The sequence below is a fragment of the Calliopsis andreniformis genome, chromosome 5 (genome assembly GCF_051401765.1).
Source record: "Calliopsis andreniformis isolate RMS-2024a chromosome 5, iyCalAndr_principal, whole genome shotgun sequence".
NCBI classification, from domain to species: Eukaryota; Metazoa; Arthropoda; class Insecta; order Hymenoptera; family Andrenidae; genus Calliopsis; species Calliopsis andreniformis.
The window spans coordinates 9,668,421-9,682,942 of NC_135066.1; the positions used below are offsets into that span (position 1 = coordinate 9,668,421).

The following is a 14,522-nucleotide window of genomic DNA, read 5'->3' on the forward strand; positions in this document are numbered from 1 at the left end:
CAAATTATATTATTTACATACCTTTATATTATTTAAATACTCTTTAAATGTTGCACCTATTGAGGTGAAAAATCGATGTTTAATTTTTTGCACGATTTCAGTTCAAATTAAATACTGGAAATTTCAACGAATTCGGCATTTATCTGTCAGAGCTGTATATAAATGCATAAACAATGTTTCGTCTTTTAAGTCTACTTAAAATATTAAATATTACGTGAATATAGAGCTTCTTGTTTTTTTTTTATTGTAAATAACTTGGTTCTGCGGAAAATAGAATGTATTTTTGATTCTATTTTTGTTTCATATGGGGCGTGAATTGACTCATGTTATCCACTTCCGGTTAAATTGAAATTTGAAGTTGTAGGAGACTTATGGCAATAACGAATTACACTATGCTCATTTTTCCATGGAACAAAGAGGAAAAAACATCCGATTATAATACTATTACTACTATTATTGCTATTATTACTACTACTAATAATAATAAAATACTACGGTGGATAACCTGATAAATGAAGAAATCGAATTTTTTCGGGCTTTCATATCCGAATTGATTTTATATATAAAATTAAATATATACAATATTCGACGCATCGTTAATGGTAGTAAACATTGATCGCACAACGAATCGTTAACGCATTATTTTTTCTTTTTTATTTAAGTTTCAATGAAGCTGCATCTGTGGTATCACAACAATGCCCTTACATAAGATGCCCCCCGAAAAAAATACTCTGTCAACATCGTTTAAAACTCCTCGGACTCTCAGATACATGTTTACAGCTTCGATCATTTTTATTACATGTTATATATAAAAAAAAAAGAAAAACGAATCGGTGTCAACCGTAGAAAGGGCAAATGTAATTGTTGTACATTTTGGTCCTTTGCCCGCCGATCGCCTGTGTCGATCATCTTTTTGCGAGAAAGAAAAAAACGATTTATTTCTCACGCATCGATATCGATCCGAATATCAAGAAAGGCAAACGCGCCAACAACAAACACAGTTCGCGCTGAATACTTTTTGACTTAGGTAGGCGGTAGGCGCAAATGAGAATAAGAGACGTCGAGTGATCACAAATTTCTCTTTCTCTCTCTCTCTCTTTCCTCTTACTTTTTTCAGTTGCCAACTGATTGCAGTTTATTTAACCACTGCACAAATGTTTGTAGAGATTCTTTCTGGCGCCATAAATTAATAAAAACTTGAATACGGTTCAAAATAAGAGACTATAAAAACAGAGACGTAGAGGACAGAGAGAGAAAAATGTGATTAAAAACGAAATTTGACGATTTCTTGTTAGACCCGCAAAGCTAATCAAATATAACTGTTACAAGAATTCATTTTCAGTAAAAATGTGCTTTAGTTATTTATAAATTAAACTGTTCTATCAATTCTGCACATGAGACTTGTTATAATACCATAGTAAAATATATATATAATTTATTTATAATATATATACGTGTATACAGGGTGTCCCGAAATTCGTGGTAAAATGTATAAAAAAGAAGATAAGTCCTTATTCAAAACAAGTAAAAAATGTGGAATAGAATTTTTCCATACAAGATTATATTCTTGTAAAAAATTCATTGTTCATTGGAGCACGTACGTACTTGACATAAGATACTTCAAATGAAAATTTGTTTATTGCTTACAGGAAAGTTTCATTCTACGTTGTAGACTTATATTTCAATAAGAAATTCCTTCTTCCTCATATAGAGTGTAAAAAAGTATTGCTTACGATTTTCACTTGTATAAGAGTCGCTGGAAATTTGCTAAAATAGTCCATACCATGTTCTGAAATTCAAGATCTATTTTTTCTTTGATTTCTACACAATCTATTCGAGAAATGAATGAAAAGTTTAAAAAGAATGAAACATTTCTTTTAGAGGGAGGGGTATTACTCCTTCTCTCTTCTTGCAACATGAAGTCACATATTGGCTAAGATTTCAACAATCTTTTGCAAGAAAACTGTCTCCAAAATACAATTTCCTGCAAACTTTTTATTCTTTTGTCGAGTGGAATATGTAAACAAAAAAGAATTCGATCTCTCGTTTCACAATTCAATCTAATATTTCAATATGGCTTTTTAACAAATCTCCATGAAAGCTGTGGCAGTTACTTTTTCGCACCTTATACCACGAATGTCGAGACACTCGGTAAAAAAAACAGAGACAAAGTAAGTCAGCAGGTCGATCGTACGGGGCAAACGTTTATCGTCATGACGGGATGAAGAAGTTTGATATTTCTGAATACTTGAGACCGAACTTGGACGACGCGACGTCTCTTGGTTGTCCATGGGCGGGGGACGTCGCCCCGTTCAAGCCACCGCTTACACACTATTTACTATTCAACAATTCAAAATACTTATAATGATACACACAACCTTGAATAATCTCAACAGCTGCTGGCCTTTAGCCCGAACTAACTTATCGCAGATCGTGGATACAAAAGTAATTTTCTCTCCGCTATTGCTACGACGCGTCTTCTTTTCCTCATATGTATATTGTGTTAAGTTAGTTTCCGGCCGATCAAAGCTCTTCGCGAAACACCCCACGAGATAACTCTCGCGTTACAATCCATTTATTTACGATAATTACTATCTCTCCTTTTGTCGCATCTCGTTTCTTCCTCTTCATTCTTTTTTTTTCCCCCGCTTTTCTCTGCCTTTTTCTGCCTTTTTCTTTCGCTCAAACTCCCTCAAACTCCTACTTGTTGTATACAAAATATGTGATCACCAGGGCACTCGCAATCATCAGTCGCGGCGAGTTCCTTCTCCCCTTTCTGTTAATGCCATACGAAGAGGGGAAGGAACGCGTCATCACCGCTGCTTCACAATAAATTCATATCGACGTCGCATACGATAACCGTCGTTCCGCCTTTAATTTATCCATTATTAAATATTACGCTCGATATAAAAATAATACTCAGTCGATTAGTACAGATTTAATACTCAGTGTAGAACTGGGGAAGGGGTCTTAGCGCTTTTCCGGTTGCACGTGTAGCCTGTAACGCTTCTACCTCTTTTATATATTATTGTTTCTCGTATGACTTAAGCGCGTAATTAAGTTACGATACGATTGTGACTTAGGATCTCCACCGAATGGACCCGATGGAATCGGAGAACGTCCACGGTCAAGCAGACGGACGGAACAGTGCTGCGAGTTTATTCACGAGCAGGGTGTCGACGATGACCCTCCTCCTTTTCGATCGTTTCGCAAAAACCCCTTCTCTCTGTCGTGTTACAATTATGCGTTGTTCTCTTTTCTTTTCTTTTTCTTTAGATTCTTGTCCTTGAGGCTTTCGTATACATTCGTTCGCTAAATGGACACCCTTCGGACAGTATCGTACGAGATGCTTCGTAGCCACGACTACTTTTATAAACAGGCTCTAGAATATTATTTTCTTACGAACTTCGTGGTGGCGAAGCACCTCGAGCCGATCTAATCCACTTTCAACCCTTCGTTTCGTCTTCCTGTTATCGACGAGCTTGCGGCAATTAATTTTGTACTCGAGAATCGACTGCCTATGTACATACGTCGTAAAATGAGAGTTAAATGTTAATGTGGTAGTGGGAGGCACGCTTTGGAAGGTGAATAAGAGGCGAATCGATGGGCTAAAAGTAGACATTTGGATCGAACAGCAATCGTGAACGTTTCAATAAAACTGTTCACGCGAATCGATTAACACGAAGCATTATTGTATTGAACATTTTTCTATTCAACGAAATCTCCAGGTGAAGGCACCTAAAGCATTGACCGTCCGCATCTCGTGCCGCACTAAGATTGAGTGTCTCGTGATAAAACAAAAAAAAAAAAAAAAACAAAAAAAAAGAAAGAAAGGAGGAAATGACCATACGCGCCGATGTCTGATCCTGCGTAAATTAATTTTTTTCACGAGAGAAGAAAAAAAATGAAAAGGAGAGAAAAAAGAAGAGAGTGAGATTCATATAAAGTACAATGTAGAAACAATAAATTAAGCCAGTCGCTGCCAAATGTCTTACGCAAACGTCGGTGCAAAAAACAGTGAATACAATAAATTATAGTTTAAATAATGTTTAGAGATAGGGTCGCTTATGTAAAAATAGACGTACAAAAACAAGGATGGGAAGGACGGGGTGAGGGGTTCTGGGGGGAGGGTAAAAGGATGGGGAAGATAACTAAATAATTTAATAATTAAGTAAGAGAAATCTCGCCGTTGGGGATCCTTTTAAGTAGTGTTGGTTAAAACTCTTAAAAGCTAAAGTCAAACGCGTAGAATACTGATACATAAAAAAAAATCTATAAGAAGCCTCAGCTTATTTCCATTTTTTTTATCATTTGTGTTAAAACAAACCGTTCGAGTGGCGGTCTTGCAACTATAATAAATCTTATTTAAAAAAAAAAAAGGATCATTACCGTTAACGTGTAATCCATCGGTATTCGATAATATAATTAGCAATACTCGATCCTTCGAACCTAATAATTATAAAAAATATCCTCTAACTTCAGAATTAGTAGAGAGCTCAAATCTATTCTACTTACGCGCCTATGTTGGTAATAATTAATAATAATAATAAAAATATAATAATAATAGTTATGTTTTCTGGTTGTTTAACAAACTACCGCGAGCCAAAATATAACTGAGAAGAAAAAATGCCTAACGAAATAACTGTCCATTTCATTTCCAGCTATCGGTGTTATTCATAAATAAGTTCGTTCTTTTCGCGTATGGTACACTTAAAATGGTATGTTACACAATGTTCTGTCAACGAAATTTAAAACTGGCGGTCAAGGGCTGATGAAAAGATCTGGCCCTACATACTTTGATAAATTACTGATTATCTTCGACTTCACTTTCTATCGAGGAGACGTTATAGCTATAACGGTACATATATTTTAAATAAGTGTCACACTTGATAAAATAATAAGATTCTTAAGGCGTTTTACAATAAAAAACTTTGAAAAATGAGTGTCATAATTTAAAAAACCATTACGTTCTTTTACAACAATAAAAATAGCACAATGATTAAAATTCCAGTATACAGGAAGTAAAATCAATTTTTATCCGTTTCAGAAGTCAATTTTAAAGAAACAGATTGATATAAAATTAATATAAAAAATGTGTCTTGAAGACTTATTTAAAAGATATGATACTCCTCAACTTATTTGTGAACCAGGAAAGATACTGTATATGTACTAAATGGAGGGATCATTTCGACATATGAGAGAAAATCATAGCAATCTGACGTTCTGATCGCGTTAGCACGAAATCTCATCATCATTTATGTCTTTTCCTCCAATACTCGTGTTATTAATGTCGAGATACCACGTTCTCAGTGCCATTTTTATGTAAAAAATATAAATTCCAATATACTTGAAATGCAATGTTATTTTTTATATATTAAAGCGCAAACTTCAGTAAATAGAAATGATAAAAAAACAATTATAAATTATTATATTGTACAATTCATCAGTAAAAAGAAAAGCTGCTCTATTAGCGAGAGAAAGAAAGGGCACTGGTTTATGGTATCTTTCATACTCGTGTAATAATATAGAATACTATATTTGTATATGCATATATATATATATAATATATATATCTATACGAGTGTGTTCATAAGGCTCCTTTGATAATGACTAACACTAAGTTGCTCCACGAGTTACTGTAAACAAATTTGAAGACTCTACAAAGCAACATTAAGAGATATCACTGACAAGAAGACTCGTAAGAGGGGAAAACGAAGGAGAAACATGTAAATGTTGTGCATGATGTTGTGACAGAGAAAGATAAAAAGATTAATTTTTATCATATGCCCTTAACTATACTCTATGTTACAATAGACTAAATCTATTTTTGGCAAAGTTGTTTAGGTATACAATGTTAGATATAACGATACATGAGTAGATGCACTGGCCATTGTATTATGTGCTATTTAGGATTGCTTAATACTTGTTCATTAACGCATGATCTGTACATTCTGGGAGAAAAATAGATCAGTGATAGCCCTTAGGGAAACAACGGGGCGATCTGTTAACTGTCACATGACAGTTTCACTCTATGTATTGTTCAATAATGAATAATTTTGTTTCTCTACTCTAAATAGAAGTGTTAAATAAAATTAAACGAACAGGGATGAAAAAAGAAAATCAAAAGAAGACTATGAAAAGTTTGCAAATACCTACAGCAACTGTGGAGCAATAAAATTTGTTACTTTTAACGTCCAGCATACAAATGAATGTTATCTAAATATTACTTCCTGAAACTCTTGTATGTTTGTTAACTGCCGTCGAGAGAGCACGCCAACGAGTATTGTATTATTGACGACAATCTATCCTATGTACCATCGCGTTTTTTATTGCTTTCGGAGTCTTAGCTTATATGGTGGTGCGCTGCTTTGCCTATTAAGTACAAATGATCGATGACTGCATCGTCAACAGTCAAGAAGCCTTCCACGAAACGTAGGGAGAAATGGAGAGAAGAGAATACGTAAAACGTAAACACAATAATTAAATATGTTTACATCGGCAGTCTCGTGCTCATACTGAAAAAAAAGAGCTCCTAACATCATCTAAATTAAGATCATATCTGTAAGTAAATAATCTGCACTTACTGCGCGAAATAAAAGCTAAAAAAGGAAGAGAGGAGATAAATCGCTGAAAGGCTACTAGATTATGATGATACTGGCATAGACGTAATTTGGTAAAGCTTAAATTACCAAGTACGTATCGGACATTTTCATAAATATTTGTCACATCGTGTAACCGTTTTCTGTTCCATCATAATTTTTCCTTCAATTCGAGGAACATCTTCCGTTCCTCACTAAAGCCGATTAAAAAATACATATTTCCGCTCACTAGTAAAATTCAGCCGGGTCGGTTTCAGCTTAATATTATTACGCAAGACAACGAGAGTATTATGATTGTTACGTCACTGACAGCTAAAAGCCCGTGGAACAAAACGGTGAAATTTTGTTCACTAATCATTTAGTGACAAATCATCATTTTTACAAGTCCTTCCTTTTTTTTTTATTCTTCTGAGCCTTTTCGAACAGTAAAATCTAGCACCGTTCTAGATACTTTCACTGGTGACTTCATTTTCTTACGTCACTAAGAAAAAACAGACAACGACCACCATTTCGTCGACGCGAGAAAAATACGTGAGACACCGAAAGAACAATTTGCGCGTGTATGTACAACGATCGCCCATCGCTCTCTAGCTGCAAGCGTAGAAAATTTTGTATAAAAATATTCTTCGTAATTCATGTATATATATGTACATATTTCGAATAACCACGTAATTAATACTGCGTATTTAATATCATCGTTCCTTCGTGCGCTCTGCACCACGGGCTTGGTAGCTCGAGGGAAAATATATCCCGATAGTCTACCACCTCAAATTCTCGAGACCATAGGGAAAGGGAGGAAAATAGAGAAAAAGAGAGCTTTAAAAAGGGAGGGAAATGTTGGACGAGAATAGGTGGCAGGAAAGAGGAGAATAATCTCGTCCTCTACACCCTGTGTATCACCGGACAGACTATTCTGTCTAGAGATTCTTTGTTTTACGTATACCTAGTGATGTCGTTCTGAAGCTGGCCAATGTGTTTCAGTGTGTTTCTTCGGATAACGACGTTGCAACTAGGTTCAACGGTACATCCGAAACATTCTCTCCATCTCCTTCTTCTGTTTCTTCTGCCTCCGTAGGTAAATGATATTGTTGTTGTTCTCGTCCTTCTGCCTTTACATGCTGTTAGAAAAGAAAACAATATTATAATACTGTCTTATAGTATCTATAGATCTGTCTAGTATAATATCTATAGATATTGTAGAAATTTTTCTGTATCTATAAATTACTTAATAATATTTGATACTTACGTGCATCATGTAACTGGGCAGGGGAAGGGAATAATTAAGTTGAGCGGCAGGAGGTGGTTGATAGGCACCAGGTATACGTGGTGGCGTTAACGCAGCCATCATTAAATGAGGCTGAATTTGTCGTCGTAATGCCGCTAACATATCCGCACTTTCGGCATCCATTTGTTCTAGCTTAGGTGTCAAACTTGGGTCCCCTTTTTCTGGAAGATATTTACGATAAAAATAAACACATTCGAATATATTAAAAAGTGGAAAAAAAAATAATGTAACTCCTACTTCTGTGCCTTGTTGGTTTTTCGCCTTTAGGTCTACGTCTACGCGTGTGTATCGTATCCCTTCGCATCGTAACTGGACGATTCACTCCATGAAGTTTGTAATAGAGCCCACAGGCATTACACACCATTTCTCCTTTCATATTTCTTCTCCAAATAGTTGTGGTCATGGTGCCGCAATTTGTGCAAGACATGTCAACCTTTTTCGTCATGTTACCAGTATGCTGATCAAATTGTGGTTTCTGATCCTCTACCTATAATAAAGAGAGATAAATACAATATACTATTGCACAAGTTGATGTAATTGTTTTGGAATCACTATTCTCACACAATCACTAGTCGCACCTTTACTTTAATTTTATTCGACCATGTTGTAAAATCTTGTGCCTGTTCCTCAGTAGATTCATGTTGATAATTAACAATGTCTGGACTTAGCGGAGCTTTACTAGGATAACTTTGTTTCCTTCGACCCTTAGTCTCTTTTCGGCCTACACTAGCGGGGCTAGACGGACTACTGTCCACGGAAGTACCCTGAATACAATAAAAAAAGCAAACTCTGTATTAGCTTTTACGGTAGTCAAGTATATATTGTTTCAAAATCCATCTTTGTTTTAACAAGGATTTTTGATCGAATAAAGTTGACTAGAAACACCGGACATTTGTAGGTAGAAAATTTGATTGGTACACAGATACTTTGTCCCGAGGGTTTGGAAAGGTTGCAGTAATTCCCTACAGGTACCTGTTATCAGGACAAAAAGCCAGTAGAATGGAAAGTGGCACAAAGGATACTGGCAGTCCTGTTTCTTATTATAGGAGAAATTGAAGAATTCCTCGCGCGGAACAAAGTACGTTTTAAAATCTATAGAAACCCAACTTATCTGAACATCTGTTAACAGCGGGTTGACATGGTGGGCTTAGCGCTTATGGCCTATCACAAAGAGCTTCTCAGTTATCTATTATCTACAAAGCCTACTTCGTTTCTTACCTGCAGCCAGATGGGACCTGAATAGTCCCAAAGGGATCCCTTGACACCCAAGGGTCACCTGACCTGTCCTTCTTTCTATACCTGCAGATCTCGTCTGGTATTTGCATTGAACAAACTGCAAGGACTTCCCATAGAAAACTTTTATTTGCACAGAGATCAGGGTCAAAAGAGTATGAACAGAAAGGAAAGCTAAGATTTTTCGGTTCTCAATAAATCTCGAAAGTTTGCTCGAATTTGTAACTTTGGAAAAAAGTTAAATTTTACTGCTGTTTATATATGGAATAATTGTGTACTTTAATAATGACTTTAATAATGCTTTACAACTATAAAATAGATTTTGGGAAGACCTAACGAAAGATACAGAAATTTTACGCTCTTTTATCAACATTAATGATGCCACCATGGGAACAAAGTTTAAGAATTGATATTGTCATATTTTACAAACCTTATTGTCTATACTCGAGACATTCGAACGACTGTTGAGTACAGAACAGTCTGGTACGGTACGTTCGATCGTTGTCCCTTGTGTGTCCCTGTAAAACCTAATTTGCGGTGATACTCCGTTAGAATCAACAGCAGTAATACCGATTTGTCTGTTGTTGATCAAAGAACGCAGGAGATTAGTTGCCTCGCCAGTAAACCCGTTATTCAATTTGTCACCATTTGTCCTTGTTATCTCTAAACTCCTGTTGCTATATGAAAAGCAAAAATAAAAGATATGTTTTCCAATTTCACCAGAATACACTAAAGAAAACAGTAAGCAAACATATAAATATGAATAATAACAAATAGGTATCTCTATAGGTAATGTTTTAGTCTAACATCAAATAAGGACAAAGTTATCTTATCTTGGAAGCACCAACACCTGTTATGGGTGTGCCCTTGTAATCTCAAATGCAAATATATGTTAGAAGTACAAAAACCTGTTTGAATATTTTTAATTGGTCACAATTTGAACTTAAATATAACACTCAAATAAATGTTGACACATTAATTTGTAAATGTAAACTTCTACCAATGCAATTAGAGGTAAAACTTCTTGTTATTAAACATAATAAATATATTTTCTTACTCACTTTGCTAATGCTTGCCACAGCTTTGTTGTTTCTTGATCAATATTTGTGTCTGAACAATTGCTTTCTGGTGTGTCCATTCTGTTCACTGGACTGCGATTAGGGGTACTTGATTTTGATTCCTCATAATTAGTATCAACTTTCATTCTCTTGTTAATGGTCATATCATAACCATTCTCTTCCCCCTCTGTATCCTGGTCATCCCGATCCTCTATTTCTAGTCTGTCTGGATCAGAACTGTTCGAACATGTGTCATCTTCTGGTTCGCACTTAATGTTATCATGGTCAGGCATATCATTGGTGCGCAGCTCCAAATGATGCGTTTGCGTCTGAGGTATAACGTTTTGATTAATGCTGGCCGGAGAGTTAGGCTCCTCATTGAACAATGTTTTATTCAATTGGAGAAATGACTGTAGAGGGCTTAAGCCTGCTACTTTGGCAGTGGAGAAAGACGTCTGAAACAGAACAAATCACTATTGTTTGTCTAATATGTACCTTTACTAAACTATAATTGGTATAAATTAATATAAGTAAAAAGAATGAAAGATGTTAGAATGTGTATGATAAACACAGTAATTAATATTAATGAGTCAACGCTGCATACAAAAATATGTGTACAATTAGTTATAAAATATACCTATAAACAATTTTACGGAAGTATTGATAAGCATATTCATGGTTTACAACATACATATTGTATGTACATTTTTTGTAAGATTTACTTATGTTTTTATACTGTGTAAATAGTTCTAGACTGTTTCTTTATGCTGTACAAATCCAGCAAGTTTATAAATTTGTTGAAAATAATATTTTTGTTTATTGTAAAAACCTGAATCCAGTACTTTCTGTGTACAAATATTGTATATCCATGTAGGACTTTTTTTTTCCTTTATAAAAATATATAAAAAATGTTTAAAAGTTCATTATTCTAACATATATTATTTATTATAGTATTTCCTTCTTTATATTGTGCATGCCCAACTTCTAAATATTGCTAATAAATTATTATAATTTTAGAGGTTCCAGGTCATATTACTAGCTATGTAAATATCTTAAATTATGCTTGTATTAGATATGTAAGATAATAAATACAAGGTCAAATTTATTTAATTATAAAGCATTATTTAGTAATAAATATATAATATGCCTACTGTAGACCATCAATATGTTTGTGATGAGCAATCAATGTTATGAAAATTTTCACCTCAATGCTTTTTGATTGAAAATTACATTCTGACATTTGTACTTTGCACTTGTTCAGGAGTAATTCATAAGAAAATAATTGACTATACATAGCCTCTTTTTATAACAACACACTCACTATCAAACTGATAAGGTTAAAGTTGACCGCATTAATGGAAACCTTGAAATGTCTTACATAATTATTGATATATCAGAGCACAAACGCAAACAAATAATACCTTGCATGTATTATAGACACAACTCAAACACACGGAATATGCTCGTGTCACACAACATTCTTATCTACAATCACATGTTGTACATTCATAGTTGCATCATTACTTGGAACAGAATGACTACTGCCACTATTTTCTTGCAAAGCTAGTTTTAATTTCTTGATCAATGAATGATTTTAATCCCTTAATGACTCATGTTAATACCATCACTAATGGCCATACGCATTTTATTTACTGATGAACAAAAACTATTCAACAAATACCTGTTCATCTTGTGAAGATAACTGCTTGGCATAATCCAGGTACTGTTTGAGTATGACATCAGATTTGTGTGATACTTCACGGAAGTTGTGTAGTACATCCAACTTGTAAACACACCGGTGACAGATTATTGGTGGCAAAGAATCCCCATCTTTCACCTGAATGAAAGTGTAACCATAAAATTGACTTTACAATTAAAGTAATATTTTCTGACATCTCAAGAATTCAGTGAATTACAATCTAAAGGACACCAAAATTTATCATACTGTCAAAACAAATAGGAACAATCTTTTTATAACAACTTTAACATAACGGAATTATCTTAAACATGCCTCACAGGAGAATTTACCTAAAACTACAACTGTACCTAAAACTGCAAAGCCAAAGCAGAACGAAATACGATACTAACATTCTCATGGATATTGTTTACGTTCAGAAACGACGATATTTCAACGATCTTTAAAACACAACTGACGTTACAGAAAGAAAGGGTAAAAAGAGGTTCGATGTAAATCAGTTTCTTACATTTCACGTAGACATACGGGAGCCGATCCGCGATATCCGTGATCCGAAGATTCACGATAGAAACCGCAGCGACGAATAGGCAAGATTTTTTGTTAAAGTAGGTTGGACGGAAGCGGAGCTTTCCTCCAGCGCAGGAAGAAGCCAGAACCGTGTGTATCGTCGGATCACGGATGGAAAAAGAGCAAGATACGTAGGGAGCGAACGTGAAATGTGACAGCGACTCGTGGAATCCGCGTGTGAAACCTGATAACAGGCCGTCTAAATAAGGAGCTGCCTCCCCTCTCCGCGAGGGATCTGCACGAGCGAGGAGCAGAGCTTATCACTGCCATTTTAAATGCTCCCGTGAGTAGTCGGCTTATCTCGCGGACACATCTCTTGCCAAACTTTCTCCCGTGGCACGCGCACACGTACACACGCAAGGCACACATAAACATTATACGCGCGCGCGCGCACCCTTGAGAGACAGTCGGTGAGAGAAAGAGGGCGAACGAGGATCGAGAGAGAGCGAGGAGGGAAGACGAAGCGAGAGGCATAGGAGCACGCACGGGAGAGAGGGAGACGCATCGTGATAATGCGAGCACAGATGGTCGCGTCTTGATTTATCGTCGCCTCCGCACGAGGACCCGGTGGAAACTGCGACGAGACTCACCGTGATCGAGAGGCACGTCAATATCTTGTCGGCGAAGTTCCGCTGGGCGCCCTCCTCCTCGAATATGGACAATTTAACACCGTCCGACGATAAACAAAGGCGACACAGCTCGTAGAACTTGGGCGGTACATCGAACATAATTGTGGGCTCCGGCTACGTTGCGCCTTGCGTAAAGCGCGAGTCATCAAGAGGTAGACTCTTTTCTTGGCCGACGTACTATCTTTCTCCACTGCCACTACGCGTTTAGCGACGAGGAAGGGTACGCGATCACTTATCACAGTCACCGCCGCGGCTCATTGTCAGCGGCACAGTACACATAATCATGCGTTTACGGCTTCCACATAGATGGCCAACTGACGAGTCGGGCATGCTCCCTTTCGTCACGTTTTACGAATCGTCTTGCCGTTCGATGGCGCTGCCGATCACGATTCGGCCGAAGAATAAATATGGCGAGAGGCAGCACCTGGGGCGGCATGTTTGAAGTCCTTCGTTGATCTTGGTCCTTTAAATTGTTTGGGAGGGAGCGGGTTGTTTGAAGCAATTTAATTTAATAACTTTCTCTTGCTAGAATGATGTTACAACTAACTATTCGTTTGATATACTATTTTCTTATATTTCAATGACATATGCGTTTTGATTAATGGTGCTTGAAATACTATTTTTTTGTGTAACTGTTATTTCAATGATAATTTTATTTACAATATCGTGGATTAGTTTAAGAAATAATATTTGTTTGTAATACTTCAAGTATGAACTTTGAGCAACGTGACATAAACGCTTTTGATATTTTTAACAATAAATTCAAAATTTCACAATATGCGTTCATTCAAGTTAAATTAATTGAAATAAGCTAACTGAATTCAAGTTTTATACTTGACGAATTTAAACGAGACATTAGAGAAAGGCGAAGCTCTCATGCCAGTTTAAAGGTCCATTCGGTAATGATCGGTAAACTTCGGTAATGATAAGCAAACGAAAGTAAAAGGCGGCATATTTGAAATTCTTAGAGCGTAAGTCCCTGTGGTAAGATTTTAACAGTCAATGCTTTTGATATATAATTAATAATCGAATTACATTACGGGAGACTATATAAAAAAATTACTACAACAAATGTATGAGTGAGCAAACTGACTGGGATTGCCATTTGTTGTAAAGCCACTACGGGTAGAATCGAACAAAATCGTTTCATTTGATTTATAGATTTCGATATTAAAACTAAGATGGACTCAAATTTTTTAATAATGTTACTCATATCGTTTTACCTTACAATTACAGTTTCAAAATATCTATAAACATTTTGAAAACCAGAGAATACTTTCGTATATCGAATACTTTCGTTTGCAAAAAGTACTAAGACAGTATAGAAACAATGCTGTAAGCGTTTTGTCTTACAATGAGACTTTTATCCAACTTTTATTGCTTTCGAATTCTCGAAGATGTCTGATTATATCTCGCGCCACTTTTTTCTTTACTATTTTTTCAAACCGTATGATT

General features: G+C 35.8%; 1 protein-coding gene across 1 annotated transcript; it reads right to left on the minus strand.

The window, feature by feature from the left end:
* Window positions 1-271: 271 nt before the first annotated feature.
* On the minus strand, window positions 272-13,548 carry LOC143179766 (uncharacterized). Its single transcript, XM_076379115.1, has 8 exons — window positions 13,029-13,548; window positions 11,857-12,012; window positions 10,179-10,630; window positions 9,548-9,794; window positions 8,463-8,648; window positions 8,122-8,371; window positions 7,846-8,045; window positions 272-7,717 (listed from the first exon to the last, which is right to left on the minus strand). Exons 1-8 carry the CDS (start codon window positions 13,164-13,166, stop codon window positions 7,577-7,579), a joined length of 1,770 nt encoding a protein of 589 aa, XP_076235230.1. The 5' UTR covers window positions 13,167-13,548; the 3' UTR covers window positions 272-7,576.
* Window positions 13,549-14,522: the final 974 nt, after the last annotated feature.

Excerpts from the sequence above, each read along its gene's own strand:
- LOC143179766 (XM_076379115.1), bottom strand. The coding sequence starts at position 13,166 with ATGTTCGATGTACCGCCCAAGTTCTACGAGCTGTGTCGCCTTTGTTTA. Across the intron at positions 8,649-9,547 it reads TCTCGAGTATAGACAATAAG|GGTACTTCCGTGGACAGTAG; the intron begins GTTTGTAAAATA and ends TATTGTATTCAG. Across the intron at positions 7,718-7,845 it reads TGCCCAGTTACATGATGCAC|CATGTAAAGGCAGAAGGACG; the intron begins GTAAGTATCAAA and ends CTTTTCTAACAG.